At 36.2% G+C, this 27,991-nt stretch overlaps 1 protein-coding gene and 1 non-coding gene across 8 annotated transcripts in view; both read right to left on the bottom strand.

The window, feature by feature from the left end:
* Positions 1-27,991, bottom strand: part of ARFIP1 (ADP ribosylation factor interacting protein 1) — a 135,918-nt gene that overhangs the window by 23,816 nt on the left and 84,111 nt on the right. For all 7 annotated transcript variants that reach the window (XM_039234356.1, XM_039234362.1, XM_039234358.1 and 4 more), the window contains 3 exons: positions 23,647-23,868; positions 15,480-15,637; positions 9,025-9,199 (listed from right to left, as the gene is read on the bottom strand). In XM_039234356.1, the coding sequence (XP_039090287.1) occupies positions 9,025-9,199; positions 15,480-15,637; positions 23,647-23,868 (555 nt within the window). The remainder of the gene's footprint in view (positions 1-9,024; positions 9,200-15,479; positions 15,638-23,646; positions 23,869-27,991) is intronic.
* Positions 26,961-27,069, bottom strand: LOC120233232. The gene has a single exon (XR_005528761.1). It is a non-coding gene; the product is annotated as a U6 spliceosomal RNA (small nuclear RNA).

The raw sequence follows: 27,991 nt of genomic DNA, 5'->3' as shown, positions 1-27,991 counted from the left end.
GGGGGGTGATGGGCATGGAGGAGGACACTTGTGGGGATGAGCACTGAGTGTTATGTAGAAACTAATTTGACAATAAACTATTTGTAAAAAAAAAAAAAAGTATCAAGAGTAAGAAGTTAGGGTCCTTCTCTTTTGACAGTGAAGAAAAATATTTCAAGAATATATCTGCTTGTACATATTAAGTAATGATTAACAAGCTTCTTAATATTTGGCAAGAAATATCCAGTTTTAAAATTCAGAGGTTTATTTTTTTTTTCTTCTCAAAGACAAGTTTTAGTAAACAAGGAATACCTTTGCCTTCCAGGTTTTCCCAAACATTTATAGCCTATTTTTACAAAAATGTACTAGGTTTTAAATATTTCCTATTACAGTATGTATTTGTATAGTCACTGACTCATCACAACTGCATATATAGCCAGATCAGATTACATGAATGTTTACTTTGTTCTAGGGTGTTTTATTCTCTGTATATTCCCTCTTCCTCCTGCTTCCCATTTTAGTTCATGGATTTTCTCTGAAAAGCTATATTCATAATAAGATACACATGAAATAAGTCTGTAATATATTAGAAAAAATATATTAAATAATACATTAGAACAGAGATCCTAATATTCAGAAATATTACTGTATTGTGATTATATATGAAACATGGTATTGAGTGAAAACAACAGTTTTTTCATCAACCTAAGATTCAGAATGACTATGATATTTTTTAAAAAAGGTTTTTAAATTAAGTAAGTATATTCATCAAATACGTGTCCAGGATACATCCCAAGTCTGGTTCATCTTTTTTAGTCCCCCTTGTCATCCTCAAGTCACTGAAACGTTACAGAGGGAAAATCCCTGCATTTAATGGGTACTGCTAATTAACTGACATTACCTTAAAGTAACAGAATATTTCATCTTTCTTAAAATAATAACATAATAAAACTAATAAGATTCTTACTTTTTATTTATACTCTAAGCTGCTTTGTTGACTCTTTTGATACATTCAAGTTTTTGCCTCCTAATACATTAGGACCCCTGAAAAGAGATTTACCACTCCCAAGTTAAATTATAGTTATCTTAAAGGAAATATTAATTTAAATTATTTTTCATATTTTATGTGATTCCAAGCCATATAAAAAGTTGTTTTTAAAAAAAATGAATTGCTCACAACGACATACATATTTTTTCTGTAAATGTTTTGCTTCCTCTTCCCAGACAAACAGTACACACTGCAGACAATAGAGGCATTTTCGAGAGAGTATGCTTTGCCCTCACTAGAGCAAAGAATGAAGTAATCAGGATTTGCCCTTCTATCCTGTTGTGGATAGTGCTGATTCTCATTTTCCTCCATCTCTTTCTCTTCGCTGCAGTATATCTCAATTCTGGGAAGACACGCAAACTCACGTTTGCTAAAATAACTATTATATATTTAACAACATTGCTAGGCATCATGAGGGCTGTAAAAGGAGGCATGGGGGGCACCTGGGTGGTTCAGTCAGTTAAGCGTCTGACTTCGGCTCAGGTCATGATCTCACGGCTCGTGGGTTCGAGCCCTGCATCGAGCTCTATGCTAACAGCTCAGAGCCTGGAGCCTGCTTCGGATTCTGTGTCTCCCTCTCTCTCTGACCCTCCCCTGTTCATGGTGTCTCTCTCTCTCAGAAATAAATAAAACATTAAAAAAAATTTAAAAAAAGGAGGCATGGTATCTTTCTCACAAAGTCTACAAAATACCAGAAATGTTGCTTCTCTTTACTTAAGTAGCCTATATTTTGTTTTGAACCATGAAAGGAACAGTAAAAGGTACATAAATTGCCTTAAGTCACAAAACAGCTCATGTGCTGCGCCTGGGTGGCTTAGTCGGTTAAGCGTCTGACTTTCGCTTAGGTCATGATCTCGCGGTTCGTGGGTTCGAGCCCCGCGTCGGTCTCTTGTGCTGCCAGCTCGGAGCCTGGAGCCTGTTTCAGAGTCTGTGTCTCCCTCTCTCTCGGACCCTCCCCTGCTCGCACTGTCTCTCTCTCTCTCCTAGAAAAAAAAAAAAACAACAAACCCACAAAAACAGCTCATGTTACTCAAAGGACAGAAAAAGGAGAAATAATGATGAAACAGAAACATTAGAAGAGACTAATTAACTGTTGTTACTGCTATGCAACTCAATGTTGTTTAGTAAAACAGGAAGGGTATCAGAGATTACTAAGGGTTGTTTAGGTTAAAGGTAAACACAATGTATCTTGGGGGTGAGTGGATAAAGAGCACAGATTGTACAAAATAGAAGAATTCAAGTTTCTCCATTAAGAGTAAATGACAAGAGGGATGTGCACGTATCAATCAGCATGAACGCATACACAAAAAACAGGAATGTGTGTATTTTACACATCTATTGTCTTCATTTTGCCAGAAAGAAGGAAGGCTAGACTAACTACATATAAACACTTCAGTTTTCTAAAATATAACTAAGAATCCACCTTTCAGTCCTTCTGAAAAACAATTTTTTTTTTAAGTTGTAAGAATGAAACAAAAACATTCACACAATGTTTGGCTACTACAATGTATTGCAACAGTCACAGGAATGGTTCTTTTATTCAATGACTATTTGTTTTTACTTTTGCATCATTTTAGTTGTCTGGTAACCTGGCCTCTCATTTTAGAACAGAAGTGTTGCTATGGGAAGACACTTCAAAAGCCATGAAATGAGAGATCTGAAAGAAAGCCCCCTCCCCCAAAAGTTGCAAAAACAGCTGTAAAGAAAAGCCTTCAGGACATTATCCAATTACAAACTAACACACTCCATGATGTTTAAAATAACCTATATGTTAAAAAATTCAATATACGATATTTAAGAAATGGGAAGAGTATACATATTTTGTTAAAATTCAAGTGCTAAGCGGACTACCTGACATCTTTGTTTAAGAGAGATATTAAGGTACAAATTCAGCTTAGTTTAACAAAAGAAGAAACAAGATTTGAGGCAGTTTGCACTGCCAAGAAAGCAAACAGGGATGAAAAGACAGTTTGTAAGAGTAAAGGCTTGTTTTTTCCTCCCTTTGTTAGAGTTATTAAAAATAAAAGGGTAAAAGTTGCTCAACAATAAAAGTTTTCTCATGAATCTAAGTCATCAACCAAATTACAGTTATTGATTGGCTTAAAATACAGCAGAGATCAATACTATCTCTTTATAGTTTTGAAGAGTTAAATAAGAGAGAAAGATCAGAGCCTCTTTATAGATTTTATTTTAGACACAGCTGGTTACGGAGTTCAAATTGAAACTTAGGTTAATGACCACTGTGGAAAGCTGAAAACAAAACTGTCTCCAGGCTATCTAAGAATACAAATCCTTGAGAATAAAGGCAGATTAAAAAAAAAATTTTTTTTTAATGTTTTATTTATTTCTAGGAGAGAGAGAGAGAGAGAGACAGCGTGAGCAGGGGAGGGTCAGAAAGAGAGGGAGTCACAGACTGAAACAGGCTTCAGGCTCTGAGCTGGCAGTCAGCACAGAGACCGACGCGGGGCTCGAACCCACAAACCGCGAGATCATGACCTAAGTGAAAGTCGGACGCTTAACCGACTAAGCCACCCAGGCGCCCCTAAAAAAAATTTTTTTATAGTAAGGTCAAAAGAAGATGCGACAACAATGTTATTCCCAAAGGCAATGACTTCCAAACCTTTATCTCTGAAGCCCTGACCCTGCTCATTCGAACTACAACCTCACATCATTAATATCCTACCAACTGTTTGTATATGAGTATTTTGTCGTCATCTCAAATAAGCACTGGGTTAAATGGCACAAATACCCAATCCTCATCCCTTACAACTTTCAAGCCAAACTAGCTTCCTCTTGATTTCCTAACCCCTCTCATGCAGCCTTGAAATCACTATATTCTTTCCTTTCTGCTGCTATTGGAATTTACCCTGGCCAGGCTCTTTATCATTTCATTTGGCTATAAAAGATTCCTCAATGGTCTGCATGCTTCTACTTTCTTCCTTCCTTTAAACTGCAATGTTTTTAAGTCATATTTATATATATTTTTTCCTGTTACTCCTAACTTTACAAATTTCTCCAATACCAACAAGATGAAGTTTGATGTAAGAGCCGTGTGACAGACATTTAAACTTTAGAGATGGCCTGGCTGGTCCCTCATTACTCAGTACAGTATGCATCCTTTTTGAAGCCACAATTCAATTTTTATGTGACCAGTGCTCTACACAACGTGGCTTACAATTACCTTTCTGATTCTCTCTTCCTTTAAGGCATGTGAAGGTTATGTTCCATTACGGTAGTCTACTTGTCTACTAAACATGAGTATTCCTCTACTCTTACATGCAGGCCACTGCCCTTGCCGAGAAGGTTCTCCTCCCAATTCTGTTTGGCCTGTCCTCCTGATCTTTTAAGGCTAGGCTGAGTCCTAGCTCTTCCATGGATTTTTAAGATTTCCCTGAACAGGGGTGCCTGGGTGGCTTAGTCGGTTAAGCGTCCGACTTTCGCTTAGGTCATGATCTCGCGGTTCGTGGGTTCGGGCCCCGTGTTGGGCTCTGTGCTGACTGCCAGCTCAGAGCCTGGAGCCTGTTTCAGTCTGTGACTCCCTCTCTCTCTGACCCTCCCCTGCTCACGCTGTCTCTCTCTGTCTCTCTCTCCTAGAAATAAATAAAACATTTAAAAAAAAAAAAAGATTTCCCTGAACAATCATGTCATTATCTTTAACCACTGAGAAAGTATTGCTTATGTAATGCCAAATGATATAAACTTAGTATTGCAAATTAATATGTTTGTTGAAATAAATATAGTTCATGTCTCCTATAGCATCTTTTCTAATGTCAATCTCTACTTGTATCTGTAAAAGAGACACAAAGTAGGCAGGATACAGGCTAAGTTTAAAAGCCACCAGGGGAAGGTGTGAAGAGGATGACTTCTAGAAAACAAACCCATCTTATGCTTTTGTGACTCCCTAAGTTCATAAACTTTATTTTCCTTCTCCTCCATCCCTTCACCTAGCAAAGTGCCTGGCATACAACAGGGATCCTATAAACACTGGTGAACAGTACTTTACCCTTTATAGAGGACAGTGTGGTTTTTTCCGCTCGCTTAACACAACACATGATTTACCCTCATTTTCCAGAGGAAAATACAGAAGCTTGGAGAGATTTGTCCAAGGTCATAATGATATTAGGTGGCAGAAGTGGGTCTGGAACCCAGGTTTTCACGTTCTTAATCTGGAATTTTTTTTTGCGAAAGATACAGTCCAATGTGCCTATTCATTAGCATGTGCTGTTCAATTCTAGAGCAGAGCAGAGGACAGCAAAAAACAAGGGAGGCAAACCAAGGACAGAGGAGAAAGTATACAATTTCTTTTCTACCTGCCACCTCTGTATCTCCTTTCTATTTCTCATATGAGCAACACAAGACTACTTCAGCCAGTAATGATGCTAGATTTATATAGGCCCCAAATAATTTTTCAGTCTATTTTCCATAGCTCAAGGATTGATTTTGATGTTCCCAGTTCTAGAACTTCTCCTGGACACATGAAAAGGAAGAGCCTAGGTATGTCATACAACTCTTCCTAATAAGTGAGGAGCAACTTTATAGTGGACAGATCAGAGAGACAGAGGTTCAAAAGATCAGAAGTGCAGGGCATATATGATTACAGACGATATGAAATGAATTCACTCATCTGTGAAATACAGATGATGAAAGTATGTGACTAGTAAGAAAGTAAGCTTCCAAAGGACAGAGATTTTGTCTTTTTTCTTCACTGACATATCCCCAGTAAAGTATCCAGTAATGTTCACTGAAAGAATTAAAGTATGAAGACTGTTATAAGGATTAAGTGAAAGAATACACGTAAAATGCATAGTAATTGACAAATAAGTGCTTTCACTAATTCATGTCTACATCTGGGGTTCTCCTAAGTTCCGAAGGTAGTTATATTAAGACACGTAGCAGTCACATGGCCATTGCTTATCCTTGTGTGGTTTTTCTACTGTTATTTACTCTGGCTAGAACCACAGAAGCAGAGCTGCTTTGGGGTACTGATCCTTTCAACATTACGTTCTCTTCTTTTTTATAAAGGCAACAGAATCATCTAAAATATAGAAAAATGTACAGAAAACAAAAATTACCCATAATCTCATTATCCAGAGGATAGCACACAATACCATTAGATTCCAACAGCACACAGTTTCCGTTTTACAGATTTCCTAAAATCATTTTCTCTATTTGCTGAGGTCCTGCACCGGCAAATTAGGTGAATTCCTTTTCCTTTAAATTAGCTTCGGATAGAGGCTCTAAAATGCTAGCTGGCATATCTCAGTTAGCACTATACTGCACAGTGCTGAACTGTTACAGAGGAGTATATAAAAAAATATTTTTGTATTTAAAATATACACCTATATCTAAGTATTAATCTATTTCTATCCATTAAAATATTAAGCAGTGTAACTGATCTATCTCTCTGTACATATGTACCCATAGAGAACATCTAGAGAGATATATGAAGGACTACAAAGAATGACATCTTGTTTGCGAGCTAATGAATGCTGGAAGGCTGTACTGCCTTCTTGTCTCACTGATGCTGGGAAATGTGTCTGATAACTCTGCTGAGGTTCCCTTTACTATCGCTGTAATGGTTTCTGCTGAATACTTTTCACCCACTGCTGCTAAAACAAAGTGAGTGATAGTGCAGGGCTCTGCAGAGTTTATGGCAGCCAAGGAGTTTCTAAAAAAATGTTAAGGAAAAACAAGAACATGTCAACAGACAATTAAAACTAAAGAATGATTTTAAGAGTTACGGAACTTAAAAGAAAGCAGATTTGAAGACCTGTTGTGACTTCAGAGGATGTGAAAAGCACGAGTGGACCACTACCATGCGGTGGGAAGACCCCACCGCCTCAAGACTGAGCTGCTCCACCCGCTCCTTGCTGTGCCCACTACCAGCTCCTCTGTCCAGAACTGCGGTCCCCCTCACTAAACTGAGTGTGCATGCCATGTTAGACATGTTCACCAAAGGAACCTGTCCTGTACTTAGACCAAAACCCGGGAGCTTCTTACTCTATGAATCCATATCCTACAGCAGGTCCGTCTCAGATCTCACCATTCTCGTCCTTGGATGGGTTCATGTTACACAAAACAATGTGGAAAACCGATTTCTTGGCTTATTTCTTCTAGGTTATGCTAACTATCATTCTAAGCTGGGCCTTTGAAGTCAGTCCTCATTTATCAATTACTAGGAAGAATGCTCTTTTCTTCCAGAAATCTGTACCTCTCATTAATAAAAAGGTTTCAAAATATTCAAAGCAGAATCTATCATTATGTAACTTTTTATTTTATTATTTATTTATTTATTTGGTTTTATCTTAAGATTTTTTTCCCCCTATAATCTCTACACCCAGTATGGGGCTTAAACTCACAACCCTGAGCTCCACAAACCGCACCAGCCAGGTGCCCCAATTATGTAACTTTTTAAAGAGATATTGATCTGAAGATCAGTAGTTGAACATCAAATATCTTTTTGCCAACTGTAACATGTGGAGGACTGGGACAGCGGGGTTGGTGATTACTTTCATGACAGAAAGATAAATATATTTTTTGTTTTTCTAAAAACTCAAACACTGATTACAGCTGAAATTCCATTTTGCCACTGTAATGAAAGGGAGTTAACAGAAACAAAAAACTTTACATTTATTTGTCTTTAGGGTGACATATTATTTTATTTACTTATTTTTTAAATGTTTATTTATTTTGGGAAGCCTGGGTGGCTCAGTCAGTTAAGTGCCTGACTTCAGCTCGGGTCATGATCATGCAGTTTGTGAGTTCGAGCCGCATCGGGCTCTGTGCTGACAGTTCACAGCCTGGAGCCTGCTTTGGATTCTTTGTCTCCCTCTCTCTCTCTGTCCCTCCCCTGCTTGTTGTCTCTCTCTCTCAAATATAAATAAACATTTAAAAAAATTAGAAAGTTTAAACGTTTATTTATTTTTGAGAGAGAGAGACAGAGACGGAGAGTGAGCATGCAAGCGAATGGAGGAGGGGCAAAGAGACAGGAGACACAGAATCCAAAGCAGGCTCCAGGCTTTGAGCTGTCAGCACAGAGCCTGATGAGGGGCTTGAACTCACAGACCGCGAGATCATGACCTGAGATGAAGTTAGATGCTTAACTGACCCAGGCACCCCGGAAAATAATTAAAAAAAAATGTTTATTTAGAGACAGAAAGAGAGAGAGAGAGAGAGAGAGAGAGAGAGGAGAGCGTGCGAGCGCTTGTGTACACGCCAGTGGGGAAGGGACAGAAACAGAGAGAGATTAAGAGAGAATCCCAAGCAGGTTCCACTCTCAGCACAGAGCCGAACATGGGGCTTGATCCTCATGTTCACAAGATCATGATATGAGCCAAAATCAAGAGCTAGACGCTTGACCAACTGAGCTCTAGGGTGACATCATTTTAATGTCCTTAAACACATGCCTCCCAATGTTTATAGCAGGACTATCAACAATAGCCAAATTATGGAAAGAGCCTAACGTCCATCGACCGATGAATGGATAAAGAAGATGTGGTATACATATACAATGGAATATTACTTGGTGGTCAAAAAGGCTGAACTCAAAAGATCATTTGCAACAATGTGGATGGAACTAGAGTGTATTATGCTAAGTGAAATTAAGTCAGTCAGAGAAAGAAAAATACCACATGATTTCACTCACATATGTAATTTAAGAAACAAAACAGATGAACAGAGGGGAAGGGAAGCAAAAATAAGATAAAAACAGAGAAGGAGGCAAACCATAAGAGACTCTTAAATCCAGAGAACAAACTGAGGGTTGCTGGAGGGGTGCTGGGCAGGGTTAAGGCCTAAACGATAAGGGGCATTAAGGAGGGCACCTGATGGGATGAGTACTGGGTGTCATATGTAAGTGATGAATCACTAAATTCTACCTACTCTTGAAATCATTATTACACTGTATGTTCACTAACTTGATTTAAATTAAAATAAATACATAAACAAACAAACTAAGTCCATGAAAGCTTATCTCAGAAGGTAAAGACTAAATTTACCTTGTTTTCTTCTAGAAATTTCAACTTGATAGAAACATCATTACGCATTTTATCATATTTTTCCTTATGTGCTTGAAACAGATGCTGTGACTGCTCAATCTTTGGCAGAGTGTTTGCATCCCGTGGTCCAAGATTCAATTCTTCTAAATCAGTGCGATAGGCATCATATTCGATCCTGGAGAGAACAAAGTGAAGCATCTTACAAAACCAGAATGAAATAAAGTCAGGAGGTGAGCTGGAAATACATGACAGTCTCATAGTATACATTAATAGATAATAATTCCTATATATTATACCTTATCTTTTTAAAGTCATGTATTTCTTTAATACAAAGAGCTATTAATACAAGCATGAAGGGGGAGCTGCTTATTAATCTAATTAACTATTCTTCCCAAAGTACAGCATTAACTGACAAGGAGAATTTCCAAAATTTAAAAATCAGTTAAAGAAACAGATGTCAAAACCTAATGCTAACAAGATCAAGTGGTCTATCTCTCATGGGGATTGCCTAAGACCAATAAAGCAAAGCATATGATGATGGCAGACTTGAGGATGACATACTTTAGCTGGTAAAAGGAAGCTATATTGAGGGTCAGCATCCTTAAAGGATAATCTAGCCAGCAAGACACAACACAAATATAATGCAAGCCACATATGTAACTTAAAATTTTCTAGCATTCACATTAAAAGAATAAAAATTAATTTTACCTTTTAAACAATATATTTTATTTTACCCAATATATCTACAGTATTATCATTGTAACATGTAATCAATGTAAAAAACTGTTAATGAACTATTTTACTTTTTTGGGGGTGGTGGGGAGTAGTAGTGAATCTTTGAAATCCACTATGTCTATGTTCCACTTCCATTACACCTCAACTTGGGCTAACCATGTTTCTTTCTTTTTTTTAATGTTTATTCATTTTTGAGAGAGACAGACAGACAGACAGGGCACAAGCTGGGGAGGTGTAGACAGAGAGAGGGAGACACAGAATCCGAAGCAGGCTTCAGGCTCCAAGTTGTCAGCACAGAGTCCGATGCGGGGCTTGAACTCACCAAGCATGAGATCATGACCTGAACAAAGTCAGACACTCAACCAACTGAGCCACTCAGGTGCCCCCATAGGCTAACCACATTTCAAGTGCTAAACAGACATATGGGGCTAATGGCTACCATACAGGACAGAGCAACTCTAGATGGATTTCCGAAACATTAGTATTTAGAACGTGACAATGCCATCTCTTATAGAGCACTTACCGTATGCTCCTACTCCCTAATATTCTCCACCCACTAACTGAAATAGTTACCTACCACCATCACTCCATGATCACACAGCACCTCACAATGCCTCTGTCATAGCACTTGTGTAGGACAGTACTACCTTGCTTATTAAACAGCAACCTATCTAGCAGTCTCTACTGAAGAACAATGGGACCTCTGATTTAGTTAAAACTGGCATCGCAAAGCTTATGTCATAGAACTAAAGCTTCAGTACAATCTATATCTCCTATTCTGGCAATTAAGAATATTTTAAATGACATAAACTGTATTGCATATGTGACTTGAGAAAGAACAGACACATCAGTCCCTTATACTGAGTCTAACTTATTTTTATCTTGTACTGAATTTAACAAACTTGAATTTTCTGGGCCAAAAGAAAATCATTCATTCATTCACTGGCACACTGATTCATTCAACAAATATTAAGTGAGAGCCTTCTATGTTCTAGGCACTGTGCTAGAAACCAGAGCTCTAAAGATGGATAGATAAAAGTTTATCTTCAAAAAAGCTTGCAGTTTAGAGGGAGAGAAGCTCTTAAATAGCTACAACAAAATGAGAGAATGGTAACTGCCATGAGGGAGGGAGAATAAGGTGTGGTGGAAATCAAGAGGAAGAACTGCCTAATTAGGTATCTCACAACAGAATTAAAACACCAAAATTAAATCTTAAAGGATGGTAAAAGCTTCCAACGTGGACTGGGGCAGGGAAATAGAGCAATCCAGGAAGAGAACAGTATGTACAAAAACACAGAATTGTAAGATACCATGATACATTTGAGAAGTAATTCAGTATGTTAGAACCTGAAGGTGGAACATGACAATGGAAGGAATTAAAGTCAGACAGGTAGGCAAGACTGAGAGCACGCAGGGCCTACAGACAATATAAAATGTAATCAGATTTAATCCAGTAGGTCAAGTGATGGGAAGCCACTTAAGAACTCTGATCTATAAAGTAACAAGTTCTATCTGTTCAAAACAGAAGGATGGCTCCAGTGGTAGGAAATAGAGGATGGACTGGAGTAGATTAAGAAACAGAAACAAAGACACCAATGAGAAGACCATGCATGACAGAGAAGAGAGTCCCTGAATCAGAACAGTGAGGCTAAAAAGGGGAGACAGATAGTAAAAACTTAGGAAGCAAGACTGACTTAGTAATGATAACAAATTAAATTCCATGGGTGCTCTAGCCAAACTGAAACCACTCTGACCTTTGCTGGCTTTAACTGGTTATTTTACCTTTCTGTTTTAGTTTTTCATCTATAAAGGAGAAAGTAATCGCCACAAAATAATTACATAAAGTACTTATGATACCTGGTAAAAACTAGTATCTTTAGAGTGCTTATTATTATGGCCAAATTAGAAGTGGAGACAGCCAGAAGCAAACACACTAAAAACAATAAAAAAATGAAGGAAACAAAGTAGAACAAAAACAGTGATATATGGTGATTTAACGTGAAGACAAATATCCTTCATTAGTCTTGGAGCACATTTCTAAACAATAAGATGAACTTACACAGAATCAAGGTTACAATACTGGCCTTAGATCCCTTAATTTTTACATCCAGAGTGTGTAGATGGCATCAAAGTAAAACTTTCCCTAAGAGCTCCTCTAACAGTGCTCAGTACCACCAGGAAGAGAAGCACAGTAAATTTTCAAAATGCAACTCTTCACTTCAACGTTGCCAGTCTGAACTGAATCTGTATTAATAAAGTTAGAGACAGTTGGTTACTTTATGGCTTATATAAAACTTCTAGGGAACAGGTGTCCACATCTGAAAAGTCTTGACCACAAATGACTCCCTTGTTGGTGCTGCTGTGGAGAAGTGCTGAATGGGCTGTTATAAGATTTTCTATATGTGAAGCACCAGAGGGCTAGGAAATACTTGTACACAATGCATAATAGGGAGCATTAAAAGGCCACCCGGATGTTTGCCTAAATTGCCACTTTTTGTGCTGATCAAATAAATGACCCTTGCCCTAAAAGTCAGTAAATTCTGGTTTTGACAGAGAAGAAAATTCAGCTATGAGAAACTTTTAATCTGGGATTATTTTTTAATGTCATCGCTCTGCAGGCAATGTTTTAGTATTACAACTTGTGAATTCCTCACTACTTCATAAAAGGTATAGGAAAGCTAAATCCCAAGCTAAGCTTAATGAATAAAATCATGCATTGCAATTTCAATAACAAAGAATAAATTATGGAATGAGGTTATTGTTGTTGTTAGTTTTTAAACTACATACAGAGGTTGTCAAAGGTTTCCTGATAAGTACATATAACCTGGTTTATAACTCTTCAAAAGTTTCAAATAAACCTATATAATGGATAGACTGAGATCTTTTATCACATTGTACTTTAAACATCAGATATCCCAATGTAAGATGTGAAAATTATTATTATTTTTAAAGATTTTATTTTGAAGTAATCTCTGCACTCAACATGGGGCTCAAATTCACAACCCCAAGATCCAGAGTTGCATGCTCCTCCAACTGAGCTAGCAGGGCTCCTCATATTTTTTAAAATGGATATGAAAATGTGAGATAAATCCAGTTCAGATTTGAGGCTGAATGATCAAAAGTAAAAGGTAGAAAGCCAACGGGCCCCAAGGAGGCAAACCTTTTAATCTCCAGAGGCTTTTCTCCTCTACAAATTAAATAAAGAAATGATCCTGTGTACTGTTCAGTGCCTTATCCAATGAATTTGTCTTTCTCTAATCCACATTAATATAAAAAAAAAATTTTTTTTAAAGTAAGCTGTATGTCCAAGGTGGGGCTTAAACTTATGATCCCAAGATCAAAAGTTACATGCTCTACTAACTGAGTCAGCCAGGCACCCAATAATAGGGTTAATTAATTTATATTTAAAAATTTATTTTATTTGAGAGCAAGCAGGAGTTGGGGAGAGGGGTGGAGGAGAGGGAGGGAGGGAGGGAGGGGGAGAGAGAGAGAGAGAGAGAGAGAGAGAGAGAGAGAGAGAGAGAATCTCAAGCAGGCTCCATGCTCAGCATGGAGCGATGTGGGGTTTGATCCCATGACCCTGGGATCATGACCTGAGCTGAAATGAAGAGTTGGACATTCAACCAACTGAGCCATCCAGGCACCTCTATTTTTAAAAAATGTTTATTTATTTTGAGAGAGATAGAGAAAGGGAGAGAGAGCACATGTAGATAGAGACAGAGAGGGAGAGAGAGAATACCAAGCAGGCTCCTCTCTGTCAGCACAGAGCCTAATGCAGGGCTTGATCTCACGAACTCTGAGATCATAACCTGAGCCAAAATCAAGATCTGGATGCTTAATCGACTGAGCCATCCAGGCTCCCCTGGGTTAGTATTTTGAAAAACATCTTAGAAATAAAGCCTGAAGAGAAAGATTTTACATGCTTAAAATAAAACATAATTTAAAATATACTAAACAAAGATATGTTTTAGGCACTAAAAATATATTTCAGGATAGGTGGACAATTACAAAGTACTAGATTCCTGTAGTTCTTGACTGGGAGGTGGTAGTGGGTAATTTTGGAACAAGAGAATTTTCATCTTCAAAACCCACAAATATTAAAACAATCTGAAACAACAGAAAATAAGAATGCTTAAAATAATTAAAGAGATAAAAGGAAGATTCATTGTAAACAAATTAGGGCATTATGAATAAGGAAAAGATTTGGAAAAGAACCAAATAAAATTTATAAAAATAAAATAATATACATAATATTCCTTTGAAAAATACAGACAATGTCCACAAAAAGATTTAAATAGAGACTGAAGAACCAAATACTAAGAGTGTAATTGAAGGAATTCCTATTGAAGGGTATCTTACTGAGAAATTCCTTCAGCGTTACTGATAAGATTTCTTGTTTATTTTTCCCCCTTCTGAATTTAATACTGTGTTAATAAATAATTCAAACAATACGGAAAAGTAAAAAACCAAGTTTAAAACCTAAATGAGGCACAGAGCCCCATCTCTACCCTTCTCCTATCAAACAGTCACAGCTATTTATCCTGATCTTCCTTTCAAAGTCAGTAAGAATCACATTAATACTAAACCTGAAATTACAAACACAGAATAAGACAGAAGCATCTCTTCTTGTGAAGATTAAAAGCTGACTTTCTAAGTGTTTTGGGTTTTTACATAAGGATATATATACTGAAGAATAAGCACTCAAAGACCAGATAGATGAGTCTAGTTTTCATAGCTATTTCTCATATCATTATATTAGGACAAGAGGCCAAACACTTTTAAAAGGTTAAGTATAGTATACTTATCTTCAACTATGCTATAAAAAGTTTAAAAGAAAATAAGGATTTCAAGTATTTAGAGGAAAACAAATTCAAAGGAAATAACGAATGGGAGAAAAACTAGGTTGGGAATCAAAAGCTGAAAAATACTATCACCAATCTGCTACATTGTAGACCTTTATAAGTATTTATTAAAATGTATTTAGGTTACTTAACGGTAATTATGAGATAGAGAAGTGTGTGTGTGTGTGTGTGTGTGTGTGTGTGTGTGTGTGTATAAAATGTATGAAAGTACTGCATTCAAACAGCTATGAAGATATGAGAGTTTGAAGCTGGCCAAAACCTAGATAAACAGAAGACTAGGAGTTGGTATCCACAACACAAACAAAATCACGAAAACAGGTATAAGCTTGTATGCTGAAGAGAAAGTGAAATTGTACATCTGGCTGTTGCACTGCTCCTACTGGGAAGCAGCAGTAAGAAGACTGAAAAGATAGGTTTAGGCCAGATTGTGGAGGGCATCTAGTATCTACCTGGTAGAACACAAGGCCTTTGCCTTCTAAGGAAGCTGGAACTGAGAGATCCTGCACCTCCCTACTCTCTAGCAGGCAGGGTTGGGCACATGAACAAGGCTCAATCAGACACTCTCTAGGCAATGTAGGCCTTTTGGAAATGACATATGGTAGCGGTGACAACACCAAGTACCAGAGGTACCTGGTATCAATCAGGGTCCTAATTAGATTCTTCAGAGATATTACCTTGACCTTGGTTCCTGACTGTTTCTAGAATCTGTTCTCCTGCCTTTCTATTAGTTCTATGAGCTAGCCTATAACCTTCTACGGCATTCTTTTTCTAAGTTGATTTCTATCATATGCAATCTAAAACCCTCCCTGAATTATGTATCATCTGTAAACAGACAATATAATGAAAATTTATACCTACCTGGCACTTTCATATTGTTTCACAGTCATTAATGTATCTTCAATTGTTTTATTCACCAAAGTGTTCACACTGGCAATAAAAAAATTAATGGCTCCAAGAAGAGTCTCTCCATTTTTAGCCAGTAGCTTCTGGGTATCTGCATTATAGCCAAATTCTTCCTAAAACAAAAAAGTCACCTTAACTTATCCTTTAATAAGTTAGTGAATGTGACCAAAAAAAAAAAAAAAAAAATCTCAAACATATCACTAACGGGAAAATATGTGATTTAAAATATTTAGCTATAGAAGGTTTTCTTTTAATTTTTAAATGTTCATTTATTTATGTATTTTCGGGAGGGGGAAGAGTAGAGAGAGAGTGTGTGCGCGCGAGAGAATCCCAAGCAGGCTCTGCACTGACACTGCAGACGTGGCATGAGATCATGACCTGAGCTGAAATTAAGCGTTAGATGGTTAACTGACTGAAGCCCACCCAGGAGCCCCCAGAAGTTTTTTCGTTTAATGTTTAAATACACAAATTTAAATCACAGCAAGCTATAAATAATTACTAAAAAGGTTTAATAAACCAAAATTGTCATCAGCTCAGATGTATAGCTAGAATTAAATAATTTTTAAAAGTTAAACTACTTTAAACAGAAAGAATATTTTCATTTCCATGTTTTGCTTTTACTATACTGTAAGCACAGCTGTTAAAAAGAAAACTATAGCAGATTATTAATCAGAGAAACTATAACTTTCACAACCAAATTAGGTTAACAATTGACTAAAACTTTCAGCCATAAGACAGATTGCAATTTTTATGTTTTGACATAATCTCCTCAATGTATAAATATTAACAATGTACATTTCTTTGTAAACTCAGTGACTGGTTGACTCCCAAGCTCAGGTCTACGTAGGTGCACAGCTGGGAAAGGATCACTCAACACCAGTTTGAGTTCATTCTCTCTGAATAAACGGAGTCTTGGCTCAGAAAATATTACATATAACTCCTTTATTTATGGCAAGTCGTAATTCTAATTTTCAAACTTGGACTGGGTTTCTAGTCCAAGTCTGATCAATTAACAGATTATGAGGACACATCTGAGCAGATAAAAAATTTGGTCATATCTTGTCATAAGATGTATCATTCAACTTGAGAATTCTGAAGTTATGAAACACTTTAATTTCAGATGAAAAAAATGTAACATTAAATTAAATCTTAGAAAATACAAATTTAACGTTAGTGCTATAGATATCATTAAATTTCTAGGTGACAAAATATTCAATGCTAATAAATAGCAAGAAAGTAAGATTATCTTTATTGTGCTAAAAAGTATTTTCCATTTAAGAGACATCCATATAACTCTTTACTCTGGAATCAGTCTTCAAGATTTTATAAACCTTGATTTGTAAATATTAGCAGATTTAGGATTACATAAAAGGAGTATCAATTAATGTATATAAAAGTGAAAATGACAGCTGAAGGACAGCTGAAGCTTTATGGTATCAAGTATTTAAAAGGTAAGATATATACTGAAGACTCTATGTTACTGGAAGTATGAGTGCCTTGGTAGCTAAGTCAGTTAAGCGTCTTGATTTCAGATCAGGTCATGATCTTGGGTCATGAGATCAAGCGTGAGCCCTGCATCAGGCTGGGCGTGAAGCCTGCTTAAGATTCTATCTCTCTCTCCATCTGCCCTTCCCCTGCTCACTCTCTTACTCTCTCTGTCCAAAATAAAAGAACAAACAAACAAACAAGTTACTAGAAGTAGAATAATACAAGAGAAAACACACTTTGTGCAGTGGCAGTGTTGTAGCCAATGAGGTTTATCCCAGACGCTTTATTGCTAATACAAGAGAAAACATTTTTACAACTTTTAGAAAAACTTCACATAACATATTACAACTACTTATTATCTTTGGTATTCATTAAGAGGCAAAGGGTAAAATAAAGAATTCTATAAATAAGAGGAAGAAAAATATGAAGTTTAACTGGTGTTAATACCATAGTTCACAAAACCAATAGGAAAACGTTTTCTATTCACTGTATAACAAAGTATGTATTATTGAATCATATCCCTGCAACACTGTTTATATCTAAAAATTCTTAACATCCACAATTTCACATTATTAACAATGAAAGTGCTACAAGTCCTAATTTAGCCACAGGAAGATTTATACAACCTAGAAGGCTACTTTTACTAAAAACAAACAAACAAAAAAAAACCCAGCGCATACTATGATGAAACAGCAGTAGACTGAAAAGTTGTATACATTATGGAATACTGTATTTACAATAACAAAACAGACCCAAATTCAAAGCAGACAAAAAGGGTAAACTGCCACTGTTCAGTTTCACGAATATAAATCCCACCTGTAATTCTATGAAGAAAACATAAAACTTAAGATTTTAATATATAATTTGAAACCTGGCTAGAATAAAAAAGCTTTTTTTATAGTAAGGTACAAGAGACATAGTAATACAAGATATACAGTTGGGACACCAGAAAGAAATGAATATATGTATGTATATGCATTATCAAGAAACACAAATAATTAAGCATGCTCTCTTGGCACTGAAAAGAGTAAAACACAATTCATAAATTTCTTTAATTGAGAAGTTGTTTCAGTATATTTGGTTGGACAGGGACATATACACATTATAAACTGCCTTAACAATTAAAAATAAACTATACATGAAGTAATCAAAGGGTATATGCATTAAGAACAGGACTATGGTTCTAATCTGCCACTGAACATGAAGGCCAATATAATTCCTTAATCCCAATATTTGCTTGCTTTATAAAGAGAGAGAGAGAGAGAGAGAGAGAGAGAGGGCGTGCAAGCAAAGTTTCAAAACATTTGAATTTTTTTCTCCTTAGCAGCTTCTACATCATTTACAACATTTACCAGATGTAAATGACATCAAAGGCACAATTTCCCATTAAACTTATACATTAGGACCAAATAATAGAAACAGCTACTGGATCTAAAACCTCCAATTTTAGTACTATGAATTATTACCTAATAATAACAAGTGGGTTAATTTAAACAATGCATAGCAATAAAAAATTAGACTCACTGGTACTAACTGATAATTGACAATAATATGGATTGTGTGAATTTTCCTAATCTTGAAGTACATATTACTTTCTAAATTGAGAAAAAACAAATTAATGAGGTGTAATGGTGTAACACAGCTGGGAATCAGAGGCACATGATAAAATGGCAAAAATCTAGTTTGGGAATTCAAACAGTTTGGGATTTCCTATCCTGATTCTGCTGACTGGATTTGTCTCTTTCATGAGTAACTCAAATTCTTTTTGTGTCAATTTCTTGGTAATAAAACGAAGATAATTCCATTACAATTTTGACAGGAAGTGTAATAAGAGAACCTTCATAAAGTTTCTGACAGATGACAGGCATTCAATAAAGTTCCATTTCCTGTCCCCTTCAGATCTGTTTTCTCTACTGCTCGATACTGGCTGTTTCTCTAGGAAATGAAAGAACTGAACTAATCTTTAAAATCTTTGTCAACTCCTAAATGCCACAATCCCCAAACAGCTACCATAACCATCATACATTCTTCAGTGCCACTACGTACAATGCCTGCGCTAAGTATTGTCAATGAGGAAGCTGCTTGTCCTAAGCCAGCTCTTCATCACTGCACACTATAAACTTTTTCTCAAAAGTAATCCATGGGCAAAGAAGAGAGTTATTTTGCTGGCTTGCATAACTGGTCCTGATTACCAAAAGAAAGGAAACTGGACTGATAAGGAAGACAATGATGCCTGGAATACAGGCAACCTCCTACAGCATCTCTTAGTACTACCGTTCCCTGTAACTATGTCAGTGGAAAACTACAACCCATTTTGGTCAGGACTACTAATGGCCTGGACCCTTCAGTAAAAGGCGAAAGATTTATGCGATCTGAAGAGAAACCAGAGTATGGCCTGGACCCTTCAGGAATGAAGGTTTATGTCATCCAGCAGTCAAAGAACCATGAAAGGCTGAAGTGCTAGCTGAGAATCAATGTAATAAGGAATGGGTAGTGGAAGAAGCTAAGACCTCGTGACAATTTCTAGAAGTGAGGACTAACACTGTCATAACTATTTTATTAATATGTATGTGTATATAACACAAATAACTTTGTTTTCTTCCTTCTTTTTATCCCCTTAGCATACAACATTAAGATATATTATTAACTCTACATTGTACTATTTAACTTACAGGATATCAAGGAAAAAAGTGAATGTCACTCAAAGACTTTGCAACCTCTCCTGGGGAATACTGAGTCTTTGATAGTATGCAGGATAGTCAAATCATGTTAGGTGAAAGTAAGACTTTGTTACTGTCCTTATTTAGAGGCTAAGTATGGTTTAAGGATGGGGGCGCCTGGGTGGCTCAGTTGGTTAAGCGTCTGACTTCAGCTCAGGTCATGATCTCACAGTTCATGGGTTCGAGCCCCGCATCCGGCTCTGTGCCGAGAGCTAGCTCAGAGCCTGGAGACTGCTTTGGATTCTGTGTCTCTCTCTCTCTCTGACCCCCACCCGCCCCGCTCATGCTGCCTCTCTCTTTCCCAGAAATAAATAAAAACATTAAAAAAATTTTTTTAAAAAGTATGGCTTAAGGATGATGGTTAATTTTATGTGTTAACTTGATTGTAGTGTCCAGTTATTTGGTCAAACACCAGTCTAAATGCTGCTATGAAGATTCAGATTTTGGGGGTGCCTGGCTGGCTCAGTTGGAAGAGTGTGCAACTCCTGATCTTGGGGTTTTGAGTTCAAGCCCCATGTTGGGTACAGAGATTACTTAAAAATAAAATCTTAGAAAAAGAAGGTGTTTTGTTGATGTGATTAACATCTGCAATAATAAACATTCCAGCTATGATTTAAAGTTGACTTTAAAGAGATTATTCTCCATAATATGGATGGACTTTATTCAATCCATTCTTCTAAGCAAAATGGCTGAGGCTTTCTGGAGAAGAATTCTGTCTTAAGATTGTGACATTAGAAATCTGGCCCGAGTTTCTACACTACTAAACTACCTTTAGGATTTCAGACTTGCCAAGTCCCACAACTGGTGAATCAATTCCTTAAAATATATGTTTGTGTGTGTACAGTGTGTGTTATGTACATATATGCTATTGGTTTCTATGGAAAATCCCAATACAAAAATATCCATCCTATAAATACGGACTCCAAATTTCATAGTCTCTAATAGGTTCTAGTTTACCATTATTTTTATATTTATAAACACCAGTTAGAATGTTCAATCCTATTTCTTACATTTCCTTCAAATCACTTCTGCATACACATTTGGCTTAACCATTTGTTCACTAACAAATCATATCAAGTATGTTTTGGTGTATAAGCAGCATAAAAGAAGAATACAGTTATGTCTTTTAAACAAAATAGGATAGTCCATATTCTTGTTTAAAAATGCTGCATGATGGTGTCATGCCGGTTGACAACTAACTAGATAAAGCTACCTGTGATGATTAATGTTATGTGTCAGCTTGGCTGGGCTATGATGTGCAGATGTTTGGTCAAACATTATTCTGGATGTTTCAGTGAAGGTGTTTTTTGAATGAGACTAATATTTAAATTGGTGGAGTATAAAAGCAGCAAAGCAGCTGTCCTTCACAATGTGGGTGGGTCTCATCCAATCACTGAATGCCTTAACAGAACAAAGACTGACTTCACTAGAGGAAAAAGGAGTTCTATTAACAGACTGCCTTCGGAGTCAAACTGCAACTCTTCCTTGAGTTTAGATGTACCAACATTCCATAGTGCTGTGAACCAGCACTATACGTCTCTCTCTCTAGCTACATATCGTATTGGTTCTGTCTAGAGAACATAACTAATACACTACCATATTTCCTTTTTCTGTCCTTAAAAATCCATTGGTTCTTGAGTTTAAGAAAATTCATCTAGTATCTCTTCATCAGAAGACCCATAAACCGAGATTTCACTTGTATTATCTATTTTCCCATCACTATTGAGTATCTCTGCTGCTGTCTCTTTGCAGTCATCTTCTGATTTGTCTACTAATTATGAAATATCTTCCTCTGGTGGTATCTTCTCTTTGCCATTATGGGAAAAAAGGGAAAAATTCTAAATTTTCAACTATGTTGCATAAACATTAAAAAAAAAAAAAGACTACAGAAATAGTTTCTTCAGATTTCATTTTGGCAGCACAAAGAATACGCATCTCATGATTTCACTTTTTCTAGGCAATGCCACCATTCTTTTCTTATCATCTTAGTATTTTTTAACATGGTTGGAAATAACTGATGAGTAATATGAAATAATTTCCAAGATGATGAAATAGTAAAATGTTTTAAGTAGGAAAATATGATCATTAAGATCTCATTCTGTGTCTTTGATTTCCAATGGACCTATATAGTAGTTGCAAGATAAAAAGTTGTATTCTGTTAAAAAAAAAAAAAAGTACATTTTCTCATTGGAATAAAATTCATAAAATATCAATCCTTACAAAGGGTTAGAAATATTCAAATAAGAAATTCAAAAATTAGAGGCACCTCGGTGACTTAACTGAGTTAAACATCCAACTCTTGATCTCAGCTCAGGTCTTGATCTCAGGGTCATGAGTTCAGGCCCCACACTGGGTTCTGTACTGGGCATGAAGCCTACTTAAAAAAAAAAAAAAAAGAAACTCGAAAATTAAAACTGGGTCCAATGGACTTGAATACTGAGGATTAACCTCTCAGTTCTATAAAAACAAAAACAAAAAAAGGGATTTGACATCTAGAAAAGATATCAAAAGTACCTACTAGCTAAGACTGAGCATTAAATGAATTAATACGTATATAAACCACTTAGAACAGTATCTGGCATATAGTAAACTCCTAATCTGTATTAACTACTATAATTAACAGGGTCTATTGAATGTTATCAGTAGCATCACTGATAACACTGCTGTAGCACTTCTGCAGACCCTACACCCTGGGCTACCTCTTTCCACACTGTGGGAGTTTTCTCTGGATCACAGACCCTCTAAATAGTCTACTTAAAGAGATAGCAAAGAGATCATGGAGAAACACAGACAAGCCTGGGAGCTCCTTCCAGTGCACACGCATGGGTGAGCCCCACCCAGAGCTGCCCCCTCCTGGCCTCACTGTGTGTACATGTCCTTGGCTACTAAACAAAACAAGTATGTGTGTGTCTGTATGTATAAAATATAAATACATTCTATATCTAAAATATAACTTTCAGCTCCACCTCTTATTTGTTTTGCGATCTTATAAAAATTACCTAACTTTTCTTGGCTTCAGTTTCCTCATCTATAAAGTGGAGATAACATTTCTTGCAGTGTTGTAAGATAAATTGTATGATATAATGGCTATAAAGCACCCAGAACATTACAGTGAAATTGTGGACACTCCATAACTGCAGCTGTTATGATTAATTAGCTTCCCAAATGTTAGATTAGCTCTTTTTGTCTATCTCATGATTCAAAATTGAATCTCAGTATTCTTCGCTACTATGATATATATTGCCATCTCTAGCCAAACTTTCTTTTCCAAGATTCTAGATATCATCAAATAACTTAATGCTCTAAATTATCTAACCCTTCAAGTTAGAACTCTGTAGGAAAGGGATTTCTGCACCTTTTTGCTCTAGGTGAGAGGAAAATAAAAAGATATCAAAGAAAACACTTCATATATCTTAAGAAATTCTTAGAGGACTGCTTTGCTGAATGCTTATAGGGATATATACAGGAAAATAATTACATAATTATTCTAAAATTTTTAATTTCTAAAATTCACAATTTATATTAATGATTCAGTAAAAGTATATTATGAACCCAAACAAGCTGCTATTTGTTCAAGATAACTGGAGAAATGGTAAGAGATTTTCAATAGGTACCAGAATTTACTTTTTATCCATGCTTACATACACATAGCTATGATTCTTTCTAGATTCAAGCAGGTTGAGTACTTTCCTTTTCCTTTCCTCTAACAAAGTTCCCTTCCCCTGAAACCTCCAGCTGACATCTCCAGTCACTTGTGCCTTATTAAAAATTATATGAAGTATCTTAAAAGAACACCCCCAGATTCCAATTTTATTTAGAGTCAAGCAAATAAAAAATATAACAAATTACATCCTGTAATACTATTGCCATTCTTCTCCTCCACACTCTCCAAAAGTTATTTAAAATAGTCTTACATGGAGTTCTAGGGACTTCAAACTCAGGTCAGCAAATGCATCTCCAAGTTGCCTTTGGGTATGCACCATCTGGAAAAGCTGGGTCGACAGTGTCTGAGCCAGTCTTAAAATATTTTCATATTTTTTCTTGTTATCTCTTAATATATCAATCTGAGCTTCAAGTTCAAGGTCCACGGTTCTTGATCCACGGCCTAGCTTCTCAGAGATAATTTGTCGAGTACACTAAAAGTGGAAAGATGCACTTTGTTTAGGAAGGAAAAAAAAAAGAACAAAAGAGAAAAGAATAATACAGAATCCAAAGTACTAATGCTAAAGCATTTGGCATAAGCAATTTTGGCTTCAAACAAGCTAAAAAAATGAAAACTGTCAGCCCACTCGTAAGTTCACTTAGATTCAAACTAAACTTACCAATCATATCTACTATTACTAATCAGAGGAAGTAGTTTTGGGTTTTTTTTTTCAACTTTTTTAAAATTTATTTTTGAGAGAGACAGAGTACGAGCAGGAGCAGGGGAGGGGCAGAAAGAGAGGGAGACACAGAATTCAAAGCAGGTTCTAGGCTCTGAGCTGTCAGCACAGAGCCCGATGCAGGTATCAAACTCACTAACTATGAGATCATGACCTGAGCTGAAGTCAGATGCTTACCTGACTGAACCATTCAGGTGCCCCACTAATCAGAAGAAGTTTTAAGACTTAAGAGAACAATTTATTACTGCTAGATGAGCTCTCTCACATAATCCTATTTCAGGCTTAGTGTACTTGGGTAGATTATTTACAACAACAGAGATCCTTGGCAGTGATTTAAGAACATCAGTGGCCTGTTAATACAGGAATACTAAGCATACCAAAATTCTACTCTCCTGTTTGTTTCAAATGCATTTTTTCCTTCAATCTTCGTCTTAAACTAGCTGTGTATATGTGTGTGAATAGGAGGAATGGAGGGAAGAAAGGAAGGAGAAAGAAGAAAGAGGAAGAGGCAGGGAAGGGTGGGGAGAGAAAAAAGGGTAGAAAGCTAGAGAAAGAAGGGGGTGGGGAAGGGAAGATGGAAGGAAGAGAAAGAGGTAGAGATTAGAGATGCTTGAATTCTTTTACTTCTATCCAGAAAGAATAGTATTATGTTATTGTGTCCTGCCCCAGAAATGATCCAGGAAATTTTTGTTAGCAATAAAAAAATTATAAACAACTTCACTACTCAATAATATATCTTAAGAGTAACCATACAAGGCATTAATATGCTCTTCATCATTTAAAGTTAACAAAAATATTCTAAAAAAGTAATAAATATTGTAATTCTAAAAATTTAAAAATTTGCTCTTTTATCATGCCTTTCAAAGTTTTGGTTACAGAATCAATATCTATTCTAAAAATTAAAATAATGAATGAAATAAAAGTTGAATTTTCTCTTCCTTGAATCTCCCTAAATAACAGAAAACTATTTGCATCATCTAGACTCTTCTGTAAACCTCTACACTCACATACATGATATTTTTCAAGTAAACACGAGACCATGCTATGCTATACATAATACCATGAATATTTTTCCTATGAACAAATATCTTGAGACTTTTCTTTGTCAATATATATAACTCTATATCCTTCTCATGTCAGTATATCATATACTATTCATACTTTTCTATTTAAAATAGAAATGAATTCCCTGATATATTCTCTGTTCTAATCAGTTGAGGATCTTTTTTTGTTTTTTAAGTTTACTCACTTATTTTGAGAGAGAGAGAGAACACGAGCAGAGGAAGGGCAGAGAGGCAGAGGGAGAGAGAGAGAATCAGAAACAGGTTCTGCTGTCAGGGCAGAGCTTGATGTGAGATCATGACCTAAACCAAAATCAAGAGTCAGATGCTTAACCAACTGAGCCACCCTGGCACCCCAATTAAGGATCTCTGTAAATAAACATTTAAAAATAAAGTTCTTTTTTTTTTTTAAAGGTAAAGAAATTAAGTATACAGAAAGTGATAGGAAAGGTGAGAGGTCTAACTCACAGCAGAGAGATAAAACTATTTCTATGGAAAACATACAAACACACACTCTTAGGAGATTAAAACCATATTCAGAGAAAAGCTTAACTGCAGACTGTCATTTTTATGAGGGAAATATCAGCAAGAAATACTACCTGAAATGATAGCAAGACAAAGGAGCTATACCATGCATTCACCCACACAAAATAGAGTTCCCTATGCAGTATCATCATACACACTTACTCCTTTTGAAAGCCCAAGCATATGGTACCTTCTACAGAAACCCAGATAAAACAGTCTGTTCAAAGTCAGGAAGCCAGAATTCATTGAAGAAGCTTGGTAGATTGGACAAAATGAAAGAAACATCTACTGTTGTCTGAGTGGCCATTTTCCCCCAGAAATAACAGTTACAAGCAGATAGCAGGATCAAAGGTTTAATGAGGAAATGCTTTTTGTTTCCAGGAAGCCAAGGCAGTGAGAAGCATAAGGTGATAGTGATTATGAAGCATGTTAAATCCTGACACTGGAAACAAGTGCTGAAATAGAAATTTCCAAACTTGTATTTTAATGCAGGTAACATACAACCTTAAGGACAATCTAAGTAACCTGAAAGTGAGAGTACTTCTGATAGCATATTCCTGAAAATGCAGATGAATTACAATGAGCTGGCAGTCCCATTCCGTTTTCCATCAGTTAAGTACTCTATTCTTTCTTTTCTAAGATTTTTTAATTTTTAAGTAATCTCTGCACTCAACATGGGGCTCAAATTTACAACCCTGAGATTAAGAGTTGAATGCTGGCTCATCCACAGACTGTCAGGCAGGTGTCCCTACTCTATTCTTGAAAAAAAAAATTTTTTTTTAAAATTTATTTATTTTGGGGGCATCTGGCTCTGTCAGTAGAATGTGCAACTCTTGATCTGAGAGTTGTGGGTCTGAGCCCCACATTAGGTGTAGAGATTAGTTAAAAATAAAATCTTTAAAAATAATAATAAAATAAAATGTATTTTTCAATTCTTTTTTTGTTTTAAAGTTTATTTATTTATTGGGGAGAACAAAGAGAGAACCCCAACCAGGCCCCACACTGTCAGCCTAATGTGGGGTTCGATCCCACAAACTGTGAGATCATGACTTGAGCCAAAAATCAAGAGTCAGACTTTTAACCAACTGAGCCACCCAGGTGCCTCTAAAATAAAATTTTATTTTAATTCTAGTAGAGTTAACATACAGTATTATACTAGTTTCAGGTGTATGATATAGTGATTCAACAATTCCATATATGACTCAGTGCTCATCAAGGTAAGTATACTCTTAATCCCCTTCATCTATTTCACCCATCCCCCAAAATATGGAATGCTTCACAAATTTGTGCATCATCCTTGCATAGGGGCCTTGCTAATCTTCTCTGCATCATTCCAATTTTTTAGTATATGTGTAGCCAAAGCAAGCACTAAAAATACTCTATTCTATACTAGGAAAATACAAAAACAAAAGAGACAAACTAGAGTTCACTATTTACTACTATTCCTGCAGATGGTAATAAATAAGAAAATAAATTTTGGATTCAAATTTCATGAATAACATCAGGTAGATTAAAATATTTAAGAATACTTACTTATATTCAGGGCCTAAGCTTAAATTTGTCCCCATTATATATTTGATTTAAATCATCAGCCTAGTCGTAGAGTCCAAATTAATAAGCAATAAAGGAAGTGCTAAATATTCTTGTTGAGGAAAAGACTGAATCACTGAAAAGTGACTGATGTTTTACAAATAGCTCAAGCCCCAAATCCACTTAGTACCTTTGAATTTTAACAGGGACAAGGCAGTAGAATTTAAAGAATAGTTAAGTGGACGAAAGCTCCAGCTGCTTAAGTTAGAGCACTGGCCATACACTCTATTTGTGAACTGTTTGTGGCTGTAGTGGTTTGCAAATCAGGAATAGTCTGTATTTTTATACAGAGCACATGTTTCTTATCTGTCTTTTCAAGAGTAACACAGAAGTGAATTTATTCTTTCAGTTAATACTTTTAAAGTATGGTCTGAAATGTTTTACAAAAGCACCTGCGTGGCTCAGTTGGTTGAGTGTGTCCAACTCTTGATTTCAGCTCAGGTCATGATCCCAGGGTTGTGGGATTGAGCCCTGTGAAAGGCTCTGTGCTGTGCGTGGAGCCTGCTTGGGATTCTCTCTCTCATTCCCTCTCCCCCTCTCTGCTTGTGCTCTCTCTCTTTATCTAAAAATAAAAAAATACAAAAATAAAATCTTCTTTGTCATTAGAAATAGGCAGACCTCCTTAAAGTTGTTTGACATTATCCGCTTTTCTCCATTCCAACCTTCACATCCATAGTCCATGTCTTCATTATTCTCTCACA

This window comes from Hyaena hyaena, unplaced genomic scaffold, assembly GCF_003009895.1.
Source record: "Hyaena hyaena isolate Hyena2069 unplaced genomic scaffold, ASM300989v1 scaffold_89, whole genome shotgun sequence".
Taxonomy (NCBI): Eukaryota; Metazoa; Chordata; class Mammalia; order Carnivora; family Hyaenidae; genus Hyaena; species Hyaena hyaena.
This window is presented reverse-complemented; position numbering and strand designations above follow the sequence as displayed.